At 40.9% G+C, this 19,085-nt stretch overlaps 1 protein-coding gene and 1 pseudogene across 3 annotated transcripts; both read left to right on the top strand.

The window, feature by feature from the left end:
- The first annotated feature begins 4,003 nt into the window (after positions 1 to 4,003).
- LOC139027713 (gastrula zinc finger protein XlCGF8.2DB-like) lies at positions 4,004 to 8,154 on the top strand (annotated as a pseudogene).
- A 4,000-nt stretch (positions 8,155 to 12,154) lies between these two features.
- Positions 12,155 to 18,681, top strand: LOC111963989 (intracellular hyaluronan-binding protein 4). 3 transcript variants are annotated; one of them, XM_023987616.2, is made up of 8 exons: positions 12,155 to 12,625; positions 13,693 to 13,801; positions 14,120 to 14,266; positions 14,351 to 14,422; positions 16,478 to 16,549; positions 16,784 to 16,964; positions 17,520 to 17,714; positions 17,908 to 18,681. In XM_023987616.2, exons 1-8 carry the CDS (start codon positions 12,355 to 12,357, stop codon positions 17,971 to 17,973), a joined length of 1,113 nt encoding a protein of 370 aa, XP_023843384.1. In that variant the 5' UTR covers positions 12,155 to 12,354; the 3' UTR covers positions 17,974 to 18,681. The 3 variants fall into 3 exon arrangements, with proteins under 3 accessions (XP_023843384.1, XP_023843383.1, XP_070299684.1); XM_023987615.2 differs by having other exon boundaries at positions 17,517 to 17,714; XM_070443583.1 differs by having other exon boundaries at positions 17,487 to 17,714.
- The last annotated feature ends 404 nt before the right edge of the window (positions 18,682 to 19,085 follow it).

The following is a 19,085-nucleotide window of genomic DNA, read 5'->3' as shown; positions in this document are numbered from 1 at the left end:
TCAAGCTTCTGTATGTGAAGGGTCACATTGAGATTTACTTAAATTTAAAAGTAGTCTCAGCAGGATGACATTGCCACAAGCAGCACCACAGATATTGGTCACGTTACCCTGCTCAAACGTTGCATGCGTCAACCAATGGTTGCATGCCATGTGATTGACTGTGCAGTCGGGCACCAGATTGCTATAACATGTCGGTTTTGTTCCTCTACTCAGACGTTGCTGACGCATGCCAGATATTACAATGTCTGGATAGGTATTTTACGTATCAGCTAACCACATCATATGCTCACAGTGAGCTGAATTGATAAAAAGTCAGAATTACAAAGGTTGCCTTTGGAATGCAAACTATGTTGGTTCAGCTATCTACCCAAATGTTGAGCAAACTCCCAATCCTATTGCAGCAGGTTGCCATACAATTGTACATTAAATCAACAAACTGCTTGAAGTGAGCTGAATTTGAACACGCTAGTTGAGTAAAATTACAAATGGATGTCTGCTCAAAACCACATCCATCACTATCATATTTCCCAGCATGCTCTATTGCAGGTTGATTTTCAGAATTATTTGTTTCAATACCTGTGTTCTTGCATGTACATTGCTTGGTCGATTAATCTTATGCTACATACACAAAAGTAATAACATCAGTTTTTGTGCTTCAGGTAGTCTCAATAATCAATATCACCTACCCTGGCAATTATTCTCAATGCAGGTTGTGGGTGATTAACTCACTCTGCCTGATTCCAATAGGAACAACACATCACTTTGCAAGTCAGCATAATGTAACTTGCAGGCTTGATGTGGCCTGTAAACCAGGAGTTTCAGACCACTGCGTTAAGATGTAACCTGGCAAAGAAGGCTTTATGATATATGTAATGTATTGTCATAAGGAGTTACATTCTACACTGGAAAATATGCAAATAAGGAATACATTAAAAAAATTATTATATGTAATTATATGTTCACTCAACCTAAAATTGTAAGTTGAGTAAGCATACAGTTCAACAAATAGTTATAAGGCCCCCGAGTGGCGCAGCGGTCTAAGGCACTGTATCTGTGCTAGAAGCGTCACTACAGACCCTGGTTCGATCCCGGGCTGTATCACAACCGGCCGTGATCGGGAGTCCCATAGGGTGGTGCACAGTTGGCCCAGCGTTGTCCGGGTTAGGGGAGGGTTTGGTCGGGGTAGGCCGTCATTGTAAAATATGAATTGGTTCTTAACTAACTTGCCTAGTTAAATAAAGATTAAAGAAAAACTTGAACATATGTTGGTTTAGCGATATTAGCCATAGATATTTTCGACAAGGGTAATATTCTCACATATGAACAATTTATAACATTGAAAGAGTTTCCAATACCTTTCAGAGAGTGTATTTCTGTGATCAAAGCTGTTCCCAGTGGTCTAACTACACTAATGAAAACTCATCTTAGTTTTGGGAATGATCACAAAGTTTATCCAGAACTCAGATTGGAAGGCGTGGGCTTACTTGAGAGATCTTGTTGTAATAAATAWATWAGACAAATTCTTCATTCACAAAACCAACTTACACCGAGAGGAACGTTTTTCTGGAACATGCTTATTCCTGACATTGTCTGGAAAAATGCATGGTTAAGACCTTACAAATACTGTATACCAAACAAAGTTAAGGAAGTGCACTTTTACATAAGATATATCCATGTAATTCTATGATATCCAAATTTGTGGCTATTGATATCTGCGTTTCCTGTGAAAAAGAAGGTGAGAATCTGTCTCACTTGTTCTTTGAATGTAAATTTGTCAGAATTTTGGGAAAACCTTGCAAAATACTTATTTACCATTATGAACACTGCCTATGTTTTTGACATGAAAGATATAATATGTTACTATTGCAATGATAACAAGACCACTGAAATGATTGTTCATTTTTTTTATTCTAGTTGCCAAATACTTCATACAAAAATGCCAAAATTCTATACCAAAATTACAAATGTTTCTGATTGAATTCAACTATCTTATTAAAACATTAACCCTAGTGAATAACAACAAGAATGACATCTTCCTGAATCGTTATAATAAGATTTTTTCAGAGTGAATACAATTGCACTAAAATTGTTTATTTTTAAAATTATTTTATTGATATTTTTTGTATGTTTTAGTATTTTCTTGTTAATACCTGTTGTTTTGTTAGACATGTTAGATGTAGTTGATGTAAGTTGATTTTTGTATAATGAATAAAAATGTAAAACATATATTAAAAAAGATTTCCTCGCATCGATACTTAACAGTAATCGAAATTATATTCAATACTTTTTGAGAAGCGTGAGTTCATATATCATGAATATAATTGTTTTCACTTGCAGTAATGTTGAGTAACGAGACTTTTCAGACACAATTATCCACCATTGTCTAGGTATTAGTTGCAGATGAGAAGACTCCTCCGCTGCTGTTATGAGTCTGATGTTGGTTCAACAGAATAAGGAAATTAGTTTGCTGAAGAATTAACTTTGTGTGACCAAAACCAAGACAGTGACTACACATTTGGTCCGAAAAACGAGTTTGCTGGTGAAAACGTGGCTGGCTAGCAAACTAGATAGCTACAAACTTTTACCAGCTAAGGTTACCTTGCTAACGCGTTAACTGTTACTGAACCAGATACTCCACCTCATCTGTGACTACTCTCGTTGGCCCACCTACCTAGTTAGCTACCTGAACATCAATTGAAACCTGCTAGGTCGCTCTAACTTCATATTTTAATCTTTCAGATACAATATTCATGAAGATGTTGGAAAAAAGGGCGATGTTAATGAACGTGATGATGGTGAAAAGGGAGAAGACTTCCACAGGCATGAGTGTCAGTCGGGAAAAAGAGACTGAGGTGGAAGGCGCACCAAAAGGTACACACCCATAGGCTATATCAGAGAATAAAAGCGTCCGCCTAGATTGATCATTGGTCATTAAAGGTGTGTGTGTGTAAGATGAAGTATGCTAATTGTGTAGAAATGTATAACTTGTCGGCCAAAACCAGCAAGTGTTCTAGACTAGTTCAATTTGTACTCCCTCCCTACTTAATAACCCACTTAGCTAGCTACCTGAACAGATAATGATATCAACATGAACAGTGCACATGTGTATTGCATGATGTCAATACCAGGCTGATTTCTATTTCTATTGAAAGAGATTTGCGTCAGTTCAAATCTGGTATCAGGACAAAATGTGATTCAGAGTCATCGAATATATTTTAAGTATTTTAATTAAACTCAAGCGATAAATGGTAAATGCAATTTTCGTATATACGGGTTCGCTGTATCACCGCGCAGGGTAAAACAGGGAACTGGCAGGAAGTACGTAAACAGCTGTTCTTATACCGTGATAACGTAGTTCCAACGCGTCTGTTGGCCTATCACAGTAGAGGCTGAGCGCGGTTTAGACTTTGCCCAGCCTATGCTGGCACCCGGACTTGTCCAAGTCCCTTAGTGCTCTCCTCTGTCCGCATCTGGTTGTTGGGTAGATTAGATCRGTCTTGTGTCTGTCGATTCTACACTGAAACAGTTCCTAATATGGTATTGTRCAGTGCCCTACCCTCCCTGGTTGGCTTAGAGATATGCACCCCTCCCCTCTCCAGATTGACCACAGCTTTTATGGCCTGTCACTCAATGTTGGTCAGTCTTTACACACCTACACACACACATCTGTATTGTTTGTGTGTGTGTGTGTAACAAAACAATATTAATCTTCAAACAATATGCTAGCAGGCTATAGTGCATAAACATAAATCCTAACACTATCAATGTCCAAAAAGAGAATACATTTTACAAGTATCAAACACTGAAGTTAAATTCTTAGCTAGCAGATTTATAATGTGGAATATTTTTGGTTTTTGCATGTCTTATTTTTTACACATACTGATTTTTTATGATACAGTATTCATTTCTACAACTACTGCTCTGACCCTCTCTCTGAGGAGGCTCATCAAGAGGAAGAGGATTTTTACTCCCAGACCTCCCCTGGGGCTGACTCAGACACGAGATGACCAGAGAAACACTGAGCCAAACTCAGGCAGGAATGGAGAAGATGCCCAGTGTGGAAGGTAAGCTACTGGAGACGTCGACAAGACTACACTGAATACGTGTGGACACGATCAAGTCCATTAGCCGTATTGTATGGTGCAATTTTATGAAACATATTACTTGAATCAGTCAGCTAATGGCATTGTGGTACCACTACCATTTAGACAACTTTTGAGTGACTTTTTATGATTAGGAATACTCAGGACAATCAGTCAAAACACCATTTAAAATTAGTGTTCCTATGCATTTATTGGGGTAAATGCCACCATTAGACTATTAAGGAATACTTTTTTAGGGTGGGTACATTGCTGTTAAAGTTATTTAGGAGAAATGGTCATTCATATCCACAATCTCATTCATATATGTAATGCAGTAGTTTGTTTTACATTTATGCCTCAGCAACCACAATGTCCCTCTCTGTTGCAGATGTGGTATTGCTCTCTGAATTTGATCATCAAGAGGAAGTTCACCTTAATCCCCAGATCTCACCTGCATCAGACCCAGAGAAACAAGACGGCCATCCCTCAAATACAGAACCAAACCCAGGCAGGATTGGAGATAATGTGCAGAATGGTGATTATTTAAATACAGCCCAAAGTTCGGATAGAAGCGCTGCCACTGGAGCAGTGAAGAAGCCCTTCATTTGCGACTTTTGTGGAAAGTGTTTCAATTGGAGATATGCTTAAGCCCACCTTAATTCTCACATCAAACCCTTTAGTTGCTTGCAGTGTGGGAAAGGTTTTCGTACAAAGACAGGGTGTAGTAATCACCTCTTGGTGGTGCTTTCTAAAGAGAAGACCTTCAAATGCGCAGATTGTGGGAAGATGTTTGCTTTGAGAAGTAGTTAGGTCAAACACAGGGAGCTTAACCCAACTCGGAACACCTGCACAACGTGAAAAAATATTCTGTGTGGAACGTGCTCTAAAAAGGCACAGCTTCAGTGATCACCCGGAAAGGGCATACAGCTGCTGTCTAAGACCTTTCAGTCATGGTCTCAATGGGATCTTCATAAAGCAGAGCACTCGAAGGAGAAGTATTGCTGTGAAACCTGTGGCAAGCTTTTCCTTTCATCCTTATCCAGTCAGAGTGCAACTCCTAAAGCAAGGGCTTATCGCTGTGATGTATGTGGCAAAGGTTTCCGTCTTTCAACCAGTCTCAAAGATCATATGACTTTACAAACTGGACAGAAACCTTTTGTCTGTGGTTTATGGGTAAGAGTTACTGTTGTGCAAGCCAGCTCAAAGCACGTTTGCCCATACCAGAGAGAAACCGTCTGTGACGTATGCAGAAAGTGTTTCCATCTCGTACACTTTTGAAAGGCCAAACCATGCACACTGGACAAGAACCTGTCTGTAATTCATGCGGCATGCTTCTGGGGTGCAAGTGCTCTCAAATGACATATGGCCTCCATCCATACCAGAAAAAGAGACTACCAGTATGTCTGTGATGTTTGTGGCAAACATCTCTCTGATGCAACCAGGCTCAAATGGCACGATCGTACATATTGGTGAACAATCTTCTGCCTGTAATATGTGGTAAAAAGTTCTGTAACCCAGGCAATCTCAAGACACAAGCTTTCTCACACAGGGCAGAAATTGTACGTTTGTACTACTGGTGGTAAAGGTTTCACCCAATTAACAATCCTTAAGATACGTCAGCACAGTCACACTGGTGAAAAGCATTACGTGTGTAATATATGTGGGGAAGGCTTTACCTCGCATCATCGCGTGCCTACGTCCAGAAACAGAAGATGATTCACTTGCCCTCTTAACATTCAACTGTCATATTTGTGGTAAAAGTTTCACGATGAAGGCTACATTTGATATGCACATGCCTCAGTCACACAGGTGAGAGACCATTCAACTGTTGCATTTGTGGAAAAGGTTTCACGATAAAGTGTACTCTTATAAACCACATGAGCACTCACACGGAATAGACCATATGCTTGTGAAGTGGCAAGAGATTCTCCCAGACAAGTCATTTAGTTTGGTGTCAAAGTGTTTGTGTGCAACAAATGTGGGAATGTGCCCGAAACCTTAAACTTCATAAGTGCAAGTTCAACTAGAAAACAGTCATTGGAAAGAATGTACAGGATCACTCTGAAGAAAACCACTCCCATGATCACTCTGTATAATGGGATGGGCTTACTTCATAGATGTTCAGTTTCATTTGATGGAGAGATGATACTTTTATAGGCACAATAGACAATTCTACTCTACTGTTTGGATGTATACTGAACAAAAATATAAATGCAACATGTAACAATTTCAAAGATTTTACTGAGTTAGAGTTCATATAAGGAAAGCAGTCAATTGAAATAAATTCATTAGGCACTAATCTATGGATTTCACATGACTGGGAATACAGATATGCATCTGTTGGTCACAAATACCAACAAAAAAAATAAAAAATCTAAAAAAATGGTCCTCAGGATCTTGTCACGGCAATGTCCATTCAAAGTGCCATCGATAAAATGCAATTGTGTTCGTTGTCCGTAGATTATGCCTGCCCATACCATAACCCCACCGCCACCATGGGGCACTCTGTTCACAACGTTGACATCAGCAAACTGCTCGCATACACGACACCATACACATGGTCTGCGGTTGTGAGGCCAAAAACGACGTTGAAAGCAGCATATGGTAGAAAATGTCATGTTAAATTATCTGGCAACAGCTTCGGTGGACATTCCTGCAGTCAGTATGCCAATTGCACGCTCCCTCAACTTGAGACATCTGTGGCATTGTGTTGTGACAAAACTGCACATTTGAGTGGACTTTTGTCCCAAGCACAAGGTGCACCTGCGTAATGATCATGCTGTTTAATCAGCTTCTTGATATGCCACAGCTGTCAGATGGATGGATTTTCTTGGCAAAGAAATGCTCACAAACGGATGTAAACAGATTTGTGCACAAAATGTGAGAGAAATAAGCTTTTGAAACATGGGACCAACCCAATTTTTGTTCAGTGAAGATGTAGTTGTTTTGTCTTCTATGTATAGATAAGATATTTGGTGAAATATTTATTGAATCAACGGGAAAAGTCAATACTTTCCTAACAAGTTTGAATTGGAATTTTGCCTTGAGTGAGCAATAGTTTTGTTGCGTGGTGTTCTGATTGCATTCAATTAATTAATATTACACCCAATAGATGAGGGAGACTTTTTGAGTTTTGCCTGGCTGATCTGTGGTGGTTATAATTCAACAATGCTGGCAATAAAGGTCTAGCCTCGTGAGGATAGGAAGTAAATACTAACACTTATCTACTTGCGTAGCCAACACAGTGCTGTGGTGATGGAATAAATAAAAAACATAAAAAGTTAAATCCCCTTTACATTACTACTGAGATCATCTCTTCACACATCAACACTTGCTTTAGTGCCTAATGTTACAAAACACTTCTTATTCGTATCCCTTGAAGCACGTGTCAAACTCATTCCACTGAGGGCCGAGTGTCTGCGGGTTTTCGCTCCTCGTACTTGGTTGTTGAATAAAGTTCACTAATTAGTAAGGAAATCACCTGGTTTTATAAGTCTTAATTGAAAGGAAAAGTCAAAAACCAGCAGACACTAAGCCCTCCATGGAATGACTTTTACCGCCATGCCTTGGTCAATCCGACTTCTGCAGTGGCCGTACAGCATTTACTTGTGATACGGCCTCTGAGAAGTCAAGGCTTTCATTCTTCTTCGCAGAGCTGTTGTGAAGGATGATGTCATGGAAGTGAGTTTGTTTGTACAGGACCTCACGCCCCAACCTACCGTCAACAAATCATGTCAATGCAGAGCTATATGGAGCCCTCTGCATTGTTACAAAATTTGCGAGGCGCTTGGCGATGCAGTACGGAGCTCGATTTGTCCTCTGCAAACCTCCAGAGGCACCTCAATTGTGCCACACCCTCTGGACCATATTGCTAGATCAAGCATAAATTGTTTTAATAGGCAAGTAATTTCAGAACTGACCATGACCGGACTAAAGACTGGAATGGAATGAAATATGAAGGTCACAGAGTGATTTGCCCGGGGACCAGATGCGTGACTTTCTAAATCCACTAATGTCTGGAATATCTTTGTGTTTCATTCAGGAAATGGTCCTCTACAAGCTGGAATGTTGACTAAAATTACATTTGAACCTACTCTACTGGTTACCTGCGTGGTTGGTCCTTATGTGGGCAGATTTGACAATATATCCACCGGAAAGTATTATTAAACCAACGTTTCAAAGTGCTGGTTGTGTGTTCAGATTTCTATTAACTGAAGCATGCTCAAAACCATGTAAATGTGAGCTTGGTGAGTATGCATGCTGCGTCTTGTGAATCTATTCACGTTGTGTGCGCATGCTTCATGTGATAGAAATCTGAACACTACCATTGGAGACTTACCCCCACACTAGTGGGCTGCAAATGTTTTATGTTAATGTGGGCTCTGTGTGACACTAAAGACTGTGGCAAGCAGAATCAACAACCACCATCATTCAAGACCGTTGCTTTGTGAGGTGTTTTTAAAGTTCACAGATAGCCATATGTAAATGCAAGCTGAAAAGTAACCAGGGCCTTGCCTTAGCTCCAAGTTATGCCGCATTTCAAGGATTTACCCCAGTGTTTTACCCAAAAGGCTCAGACTTGTCTGTTTCCATCTACACGGGCCGGCATCCGTGTCTCAGTGGGCCATGGCTCCGGCGGATCTGCTCTAAGTTGGAGCCAAGGCAAGGCCCTGGGTACTTTTCAGCTGGCAATTACAAGACAATGGAAACACCAATTACACTAGAGCGGCCCACTAAAATAGTCTGATTATTTCACTGAGCAATTTTTTTATTATTATTAAAGGTGCAATATGCAGAAGTCACTATGTACAGTTTAAGTCGGAAGTTTACATACACTTAGGTTGGAGTCATTAAAACTTATTTTTCAATCACTCCACAAATGTCTTGTTTAACTATAGTTTTGGTAAGTTGGTTAGGACATCTACTTTGTGCATGACAAGTCATTTTTCCAACAATTGTTTAAAGACAGATTATTTCACTTAATCACAATTCCAGTGGGTCAGAAGTTTACATACACTAAGTTGACTGTGTCTTTAAACAGCTTGGAAAATTCCAGAAAATGATGTTCTGGCTTTAGAAGCTTCTGATAGGCTAATTGACATAATTTGAGACAATTGGAGGTGTACCTGTGGATGTTTTTTCAAGGCCTACCTTTAAACTCAGTGCCTCTGCTTGACATCATGGGTAAATTATCCAAGACCTCAGATTTCTTTTTTTAGACCTTCACAAGTCTGGTTCATCCTTGGGAGCAATTTCCAAACGCCTGAAGGTACCACGTTCATCTGTACAAATAATATTACGCACGTATAAACACCATGGGAACACGCATCTGACATACCGCTCATGAAGGAGATGCGCTCGGTCTAGAGATGAACGTACTTTGGTGCGAAAAGTGCAAATCACTCCCAGAAAAACAGCAAAGGACCTTGTGAAGATGCTGGAGGAACCGGGTACAAAAGTATATGTCCACAGTAAAACGAGTCCTATATCGACATAACCTGAAAGGCCGCTCAGCAAGGAAGAAGCCACTGCTCCAAAACCGTCATAAAAAAGCCAGACTATGTTTTACAACTGCACATGGGGACAAAGATCGTACTTTTTGGAGAAATGTCCTCTGGTCTGATGAAACAAAAATAGAACTGTTTGGCCATAATGATCATCGTTATGTTTGGAGGGAAAAAGGGGGAGGCTTGCAAGCCAAAGAACACCATCCCAAACGTGAAGCACGGGGGTGGCAGCATCATGTTGTGGGGGTGCTTTGCTGCAGGAGGGACTGGTGCACTTCACAAAATAGATGGCACCATGAGGTAGGAAAATTATGTGGATATATTGAAGCAACATCTCAAGACATCAGTCAGGAAGTTAAAGCTTGGTCGCAAATGGGTCTTCCAAATGGACAATGACCCCAAGCATACTTCCAAAGTTGTGGCAAAATGGCTTAAGGGCAACAAAGTCAAGGTATTGGAGTGGCCATCCCAACGCCCTGACCTCAATCCCATGTGTGGGCAGAACTGAAAAAGCATGTGTGAGCAAAGAGACCTACAAACCTGACTAAGTTACACCAGCTCTGTCAGGAGGAGTGGGTCAAAACTCACTCAACTTATTGTGGGAAGCTTGTGGAAGGCTACCTGAAACATTTGACTCAAGTTAAACAATTTGAAGGCAATGCTACCAAATACTAATTGAGTGCATGTTAACTTCTAACCCATTGGGAATGTGATGAAAGAAATTAAAGCTGAAATATATCATTCTCTACTATTATTCTGACATTTCACTTTCTTAAAATAAAGTGGTGATCCTAACTTACCAAAACAGGGAATTTTTTACTAGGATTAAATGTCAGGAATTGTGAAAAACTGAGTTTAAATGTATTTGGCTAAGGTGTATGTAAACTTCCGACTTCAACTGTAATTTCTTGGTTGCAAAAATTCTAATAGTTCGCCTAATTTCTGTGTGTGACAAAACAAGCAATGTATAGTGTACAGAATCATTGGACCATCTAAACTGCTGTGAACTAGCTTTGCAATAACCAAAACTATTGTATTTTCAGCTACGCATAAGAACGGGAAGCATAGAAAATGACAGATCTGTAACTCACATTTCTATGTGAATTTGGTCAGGATGCCCTTAAAGTTACATATTGAAGCTTTAAATAGAGCATTTTCTAAATTCCAACGTTCCACCTGCAACTATCGATGGAAGTTTATAAGTCACCATTTTCTTCCAAGTTGAGAATGAAGAAAGTATCGCCAAGAAAATGTTGGTCAAAAATTATCCAGCTATGGGTGTACAGCTGCCTGAGATCAACGGTTATCACAACTAATGATGAGAACCATTTGATTTAATTAGCTATGAGCAGTGGTGTGTTATTTTCTGATGATTGGCATGATGAAAACAGGTATCTATTTTGCAGCCACACTGTGCAAAAGATCAGATCTCTTCACCTGGTTAAATCAAGGGATATATTTCATTATTTGAATTTACTTTTGAAATGACTAAATAAATAAACCAGAAATTGACATTTTCACACACTGGCACTGTATGCAAGGTGCTGGATATACAGAATATATGATGTCAAAAATGTGGTCAACAACTCATGAATAATACCTCAACACCTCATTTAACACCTCATGAATAATGTACAATTATTGGGGGGGCTAATTTTCTTTGGACTATCTTTGGCTGCATTTACAAAGGCAGCCCAATTCTGATCTTTTTTTACTTATTGGTATTTTTTCCAATCAGATCAGCTCTGGAAAAGATCTGAGGTGAATAGATCTGATGTGATTGGTCAAAAGACCTATTAGTGGAAAAAATATCAGAATTGGGCTGCCTGTGTTAAAGCAGCCTTTTTGAGTACAGAAACCGATATGGTGTGGAGATAATTGGCTTGTTTAAGTAGGTAAAGCTGAAGCAACTGACTGCAGACGAAAATCAAGGTGCATCTGTGACAGCCAAAAAGTCAGATTGGTTTTCCATCTGCAAGGCACAGTGCAACATGGCAGTGTTGCCATTGTTTATATACGTTTTTCTTTGTAATGTCGAACTAAGCATGTCTCAAACTGTAAATATGTGTGTACATTGTACTATCAATTGGGGAGAGCCTCAAATATCACATTCATTTCTGTATCCACTATATACATATGAATCGTGGCAAAGTTGCTTCCTCTTTCAGTCACATCTTTGGTCCCATTCGCGTGGGTCAAACAAAACACTTAATGATTGGTTAACAATTAGTGCCTTCCACAATGCAGGTGATGGCTGTAAATTGCAGCTGGTGAGAAACAACTGCGGAAAAAAATGCAGTCCACTGCAGTTGAAACTTTGATAACACGCTTGTTGTAAAGTTCATGCAGTCGTCATGTAGGCGCAAGTCGGACCATTTTTATCCACAGAATGCAACACAATTTGAAAGGTGGTGATCAGCGATTGTCACCAACTTGACAAAAGTGATTTGCTCGAACGCGCCCAATAAATATTGTATGATGATGATGATGATGATGTTAAAAAAGGGGTGTGTCCTTAACGTCATGAATAATATTGTAATATTATGGGTTGAATATAAATTATCCGCCATTTTGGACGAACCGCATGCTCAAATATGCAAGTGAGTTTGTTTTAATTTTAGCCAGGTGGAATAGTCGTGATTTAATCACGGGTCAATATGTTTGTTCTTGAGGTCTTCGGCTCGTAAAAAAAGGTCAATAGATTTAGAGGTGTAATCCAGATTGTATTCCAGTAGATTTGTTTTGTTAAAAACTTAATTCTCAACATGAAGGGAATTGTTGAAGAGCCCATCGACACCGAAAGTGCTGGTTTTGGGTGCGCCGTGACAAACCGTTTTGGTCAGCTTTTAGACGACGAGGCCGACCCGTTCGACATCATTCGAGAGGCTCAGGTGGAGAAGCAGAAGAAAAAGAAGAAGGATGAGCCTAAAAAAACTGCCATTACAGATAAACTTGTTAAGAAGGACTCCCAAAAGGACAGGAGAACTGCATTGAGTGCTGGGGAATGCGACAATGCACACGTTAAAAGTTTACAGGGTAAGTCGATGCGATATGTGAAGGCCTAGTTAGTTTACTTCAAGAAAGTGTCCAACTTTTATAGTGAAGATTGACAGCACGTGTCGGGTGTATTGCATGTGTAGTTAGCTAGTTAAACTTACACAATTGTGGCGTGACGAACTTTGCTCACTATTGAACTTACACTCTAATAGAGGTTCTTGCTGTTTGTCCTTCGCGTGTTCCATGTAACGATTTTATGGAACTCTGTGGGATTGTGGACTTTTGGTTTTAGACTCTTTGGGTAGTTAACTACTGTAACTAGCCAAACATGTAAAGTTAACTACTGTAGATGGCAGCCAAGTTCGGTGCAACATGAGTTTGTTCCAGCTAGTTATTTTTACTTGATTCAGTGCTACTTTCGTGAAATTGCTAGCAATTTAGTTAGCAAAGCTGCCGCTAAATCGATCACATGCAAGCTAACGTTAGTTGTCGTTACAGAACAGGCCTTTGACGGTATCTAGCTAGCTAGTAGACTTGCCACGGTAGTCGGCTAGTTAACGATGGCTTAAACCTGGTTTTGGGTCATAACACAGCTGTACACGTTAGCAATGTCTGAACATTTACACTGAACAAAAATGTACGCAACATTTAAAGTGTTGAAATAACATGACCTGAAATAAAAAATGTACTTACATTTGCCATACGCACAAAAAGCTTCTCATTGTGCGTACATTTTTGTTTATGCCTATTAGTGAGAATTTCTCTTTTGCCAAAATAATACATCCACCTGACAGGTGTGGCATGTCAAGAAACTGATTAAACCGCATGATCTTTACACATGTGCATCTTGTGCTGGGGACAAGACAGCTTTCATAATGTGAAGTTGTCACAACACAGTGCCACATGTCTCCAAGTTGAGGGAGAGTACAATTGGCATGCTGACTGCAGGAATGTCCACCAGAGCTGTTTCCAGATAATTTAAAGTACATTTCTCTATCATAAGCTGCCCCCACATCATTTTAGAGAATCCGCGGACTGTAACCACACTAGTCCAAGAACTCCACATCCAGCTTTGTCATCTACATTAAGCTTTAATTGATGTGCAGGTCCGAAATATCCTCAAGGTGCACCTGGCCATGTAGAGGAGCGACGAGTTGGCTTCCGGGATCGAAGGCAGAACGACAGTGAAGCACCGCTAGGATACTCTATTGAAAGGTAGTTATACACGAGGTGGGCATTTTTCTGGTTTCACATATTAAACGGGACACTGGCTATTCAAGGATTCCCATGTGTAATTTCCTTCCGTTTATTTTCTATGCTGACACTGCTTTGCAGATCTGAGAACTGGGTACTTGTATGCAAGTTCAAACTCCACCTGGCCCAACAGCACCCTTGGTGGAGCAGTCATGCTCCTTACCCCATTCTAGTCTTCTCAGATCAGCTAGGAGAGAACAAAGGCTTATCGTTGGTCTAGAGTATGTGTTTTGACTCTGGCCGCAAGGACTGTAATAACTACTCACTCTACCCCAACAGGCCTGTGGATCAGGGTGAGCGTCCTGGAAGGGGCCGAGGTGGAGGCCGTGGAAGAGGAATGCGTGGCGGGGGCAACATAAGATCCACAGATGGCTTTGACCAGAGAGGCAAGAGGGAGTTCGAGCGCCACAGTGGCAGTGATAGAACGTAAGAACAATACTCCTCACGTAACCCTTATCAATCTTTCCGTGAAGTAGAGCTTGGTGACATTTGAGCATTTGCCTGTTTCAGTGGTGTGCGGTCAGAGGAGAAGCGAGGGGGTAGTGGTCCACGTAACTGGGGATCTATGAGGGACCACATAAGGTGAGTATGCACACAAGAACCGTTGGTGCTTCGTAAACTACAGGTGTAGACGAACAGCAGGGATGAAGTGACTAGGCAACAGGAAAGATAATAAGCAAGAGTCGAGAGTTAGTGCAAAAAGGGTCAATGCAGGTAACAAAGCTAGTTGGACTAACTATTTAGCAGTCTTATGGCTTGGGGGTAGAAGCTGTTCAGGGTCCTGTTGGTTCCAGACATCGGTACTGCATGTCGTGCGGTAACAACAGTCTGACTTGGGAGGCTGGAGGCTGACAATTTTTAGGGCCTTCCTCTGACATAGCCGGGTGTAGGCCGTACGCATTACCCTCTGTAGCGCCTTGCTTTTGCTCAGTGCAGTGTTTAACTAGCTATAGGAGAGCTCTGCTATAATTTGGGGGAGTAGCCTCTGAAGCCCAGGCATTTCACATTCTGTTCGAAAGCCTGGGGAAGTTCTCATCAGGAAGACTATAAAAAGGGGTGGATTACAGTAGGGTAGGGATGCATGATATATCGGTGAACATATCAGAATCGGCTGATTATTAGCTAAAAATGCCAACATTGGTATCGGTCGGTCTAGTGTAACGCCAATGTTAAAAACCGATGTCAACGCTACCGTGCATACTTATATAATGTGGGTACATGATGTAATAATGCTACATGTGCAACAGCATTCCTAACCTAGCCCACACAATGTTTGCTGTGTGGATCGAGCAGTCAACAAGTCCAGCAGTCATTTGAAAGAGTAAGGTCATTTCAGCGATACAACTCCAAGGCGAAATCTGTCTTGTAAATTAGGGTTATTTTAAATAACACCTAGCTATATAGTTAGCTAGCTACTTAAACAGATTATGTGGTGTTATTTGACGTATCTTTTGTGACACGCAAAGACCCAAACGGCGTTCCATAGAAATCCTGGTTGAGAATGAAACGGCGGAACAAATGAACAACGAAATAGCACAACAAGTAAGTGAAAGAAATGGGTTGTGATTGTTTTACTGGTAATGGGGACCTGTGTAAATGCCAACAAAATAACTTTTTGGTCAGTGTGGTGTGTAACCTTTATTCAACTAGGCAAGTCAGTTTAGAACAAATTCTTATTTACAATAACAGCCCGGATGATGCTGGGCCAATTGTGCGCTGCCCTATGGAACTCCCAATCACGGCCTGATGTGATACAAACTGTATTCAAACCACGGACTGTAGTGACGCCTCTTGCACTGAAATGCAGTGCCTTAGACCACTGCGTCCGTGTGTGTTTTAACTGTACTAGAATGCTTAAGGCTGCAAAAAAAAATATATATTGGATATCGTGTTTCTTTTTTTCCCTTTTTTGTAAAGGAAAATATCGCTTTTGCCCCAAAAAAATATATCGGTGCATCACTAATCTAGGGCAGTGGTTCCCAGACTGGGGCACTCCCCCTGTAGTGGTCAGCGGGGGGGTTGTGGGGTCCCCCCCAAAAGTCAGTCCGGCTTTCAACTTACTTTTGAAAGTTGTAATAGTAGAATGCACAAGGTTGGAATGGAGGATGCTAGTGACTTGTTGCCACTTATAAAACCAATCAAATATTTCCCCCTGGATGGCAGTACAGAGGTTTTCAGAAAAATATTTCTGACTTGCAACAAGCTAGCTAGTGTAAGTTGCCAAATTAACGCCACAGGCTACTTAAATGTTGTCCAATTTGGTCGAAAAAGAGACGTGGACATATCAAGGAAGAAGGATAAAATAAGAAAATGCCCCTCCTGAGAGGGAACATGATTTCGACTCGGACCAATCAAATGCAAGCGTTAACTGCCAGTGCTCCCATTTGAACACATAATCAGATACTGAAGTTTCCCACACTTCCAATAGTAGTCAACAAGATGAGATTTGGAAGGATGGAGGAATGTTGTGACTTGTATCTAGAACAAAATATAAATTAAAGCCAGTGTATTCCTTTTTGATCAGAATTTTTTAAAAGCCCTCATTGAGTGGTTCAACAACCAACGTGTCTCAAGTGTTTGTCATCTGAGAATTGTCTTGCATGATTGTTACCGTAGTTATACTGATGTTTTTTTTAGTGCGGCGGCTGATGGTGCTGCGGCGACTGAGGGAGGTGACGGATATGAGGTGGCAGAGACTGGTGCAAATCTGTGAGTGACAAATGGTTCACCAGCACAGCACCACTATTTAATCAGACAGTGAGACCATGCAAACAGTATACATGTATAGCCTAATTCTTTCTGCAATACTCACTAGATGTCATTTTTTTAGACTAGGCTATACATGCGCTGACATTTTAAATACTCACAATTCACTCTAGTTATAGAATGAGTTTTGGAGTGTTCGATTTTCCTATGCCATAGTAACCTGTTGATTCTCTGCAGCGCCCCTGAGAATGAAGGCGAGGGGGAAGCAGTGGTGGAGGTTGCTGTGGAGATGTCTCTGGATGAGTGGAAAGCCCTGCAAGAACAGAACCGGCCCAAGAAGGAGTTCAACCTGCGCAAGGCTGATACCATTGTGCCCTCTAACTCAGTGGTCATCCACAAGTCCAAGAAACAGGTTGAGGTGAGAAATCCTGGTAAAATGCTGCAAATACAGGCTGCTTAATCACTCGTTTTCCTGTTTGGTACCTCTCATTGAGTCACTGCTAAGGTTGCAAAAGGGAGCGTGTATTACTGGTAAATACTACCAGTATTTTGGGAACTTGAATATATATTTTTTAAATAGATTGACAATGCTGTATAATATTATCCTGAATATAACTGATTTAAGTGAATACTGTTTGTATAATATGAGGGTTTTGACATGCAATATTGAAGGATATTTTTACTTATTTATCTTTCAATGTCTTTGTTGTAAATGTTTTGGTGCCAAACTGGTGGCAGTTGTAATGGCAGTAAATACTTGAAGACTTAATTGAAAATTAATCCACTAGAAACTTATGGGCACGGGTATATATTTTGAATAACAAAATGTTAAGTATAAATGACAAGTTACCATAGATTACCTATTTACCAAAATTCCAGTAACTTTGTTAAATTACTGGTAGTTTTACAACCCTAATCACAGCGTACTGATTTCTCTAAGTGTCTGCGTTGCCTGGGTTCTGTGAATCAGCAGGAGGAGTTTGAGGAGGTTGAGGAGGATGATGCTGCATCTCTCCGTCGCCCCGCCAATGACATCACAGCCAAGCTGAAGATTGACTTTGGCAGCCTGGGACGACCATCACGGGGGACCAGAGGAAGAGGGGGGCGTGAACGAGGTGGCCCAGCCACACGGCCAGAGACCGTTTCTCCTCAGAAGCCTCCTGAAAAGGTATGTCTGGTTGACTGGGTCCTGTTGGCTCTACATGAAGGGCTTCAAACCACAGTAGAGGGCAGCAAAGTGTTTTCTTTAGTCCCTGGTGCCTCATGCATTTGTGAATAGCACTACAATTGCCTGCTGGGCTTTGTTCTTTACCCACGTCTTGATGCAGGCATTCCACTAAGTTGACTCTGATTCTCCCCAGGCTCGGGTCCAGCAGGGACAGGCACCAAACCCTGATGACCCAGAGGACTTCCCTGCCCTGGCCTAAAGGAAGGGACCGGCATTAGACCAGAGCCCAGTCCATTGGTGGCCCTTCACCTGTACTGTGCTTTAGTGGAATGAGCTGCACTTCCCAAGAGAAGCAAAAAAGGAAACTGGTTTGCTCCTATACATCCCAAAGAACTGTATATAAATCAGTTCATCTGAATGGCCTTTCATTGTAATGGGAAATATGAATACTTGACCTGTTTATAATAATAAATGCACTGTTGACATTGACACGTCTGGTATAGGATACAGTTTGTACAACCTTGTGTATATTGACATGGTGATGGACCCCTTATTGTTTGCTCCAGTGAAAATGTATCAATTTAATTTGAGCACAATAATTACTGTAGTTGATGGCCATTTGTCCCCATGCCTAGACCTGCAGCATGCCTTTGTCAGCCACAAGGGGGAGTCGAGACCATTTCAGTCCTCACAAGCCATCTCAAATTTGCCTCAAGCCATCGAACAACCGCTCATCCAAATGTTAAACTGCATGTGATACTTGGCCTATTAGAGTAAATTGCTTGGTGTATTCATCTTTATTGTAGAATGTGTTATAGGCTATAGAAATGCTTTGCAGGACATGTAAACATCTGCGTACTTTTCCATTCTGTAGTAGTGTCAGTAACTGAGCTCTCCCCCTGCTGTTCACTAGTAATGAACTTCAATCCATGAAGCTTCCTGTCATTAAATACCTTTCATAGCGCCAGTGCCCCAGCCAGCTCCACTTTTTTCTCCTGTGAAACTAAGCTGGTCGCTCACTTTTAATGCCACTTTAATGAATTTTGTTCAACCGTTTGTGTTGATGCTCAAGAATTTGGTGTGTTTAAACTTTGTCCCCTAGTGAGGATGGTCAGTTTTAAGTTCCTACTTTGGGCTTCTTAACAATTAGAATCAGTTGGTCGGGGAGCAACACTCATTGGTCTGCTCATCAGTTAACCTATTGACAGAAAATAGTCTTTGACCTGTCTGAATTCTTATAAGGAAATATTTTTTTAATTAAAGAGACAGCTAGGCTACATGAGGTATGCTTCTTGGTGGTTATACTGAGGCCCAATGAGACTAAAGTCTCGGGATGGGAGTGGGAGAAACAATCCCCATGCAAGATATTGG

The sequence above is a fragment of the Salvelinus sp. IW2-2015 genome, linkage group LG5 (genome assembly GCF_002910315.2).
Source record: "Salvelinus sp. IW2-2015 linkage group LG5, ASM291031v2, whole genome shotgun sequence".
NCBI lineage: Eukaryota > Metazoa > Chordata > Actinopteri > Salmoniformes > Salmonidae > Salvelinus > Salvelinus sp. IW2-2015.
Note: the sequence above shows the minus strand (reverse complement) of the source record. Positions and strands in the feature narration are given on the sequence as shown.

What these genes read in the sequence shown, in the direction of transcription:
- LOC111963989 (XM_070443583.1), top strand. Translation starts at nt 12,355, where the DNA reads ATGAAGGGAATTGTTGAAGAGCCCATCGACACCGAAAGTGCTGGTTTT. An exon ending in CTAGGATACTCTATTGAAAG is followed by an intron (nt 13,802 to 14,119) that starts GTAGTTATACAC and finishes CTACCCCAACAG; the next exon opens with GCCTGTGGATCAGGGTGAGC. An exon ending in CACAGTGGCAGTGATAGAAC is followed by an intron (nt 14,267 to 14,350) that starts GTAAGAACAATA and finishes TGCCTGTTTCAG; the next exon opens with TGGTGTGCGGTCAGAGGAGA.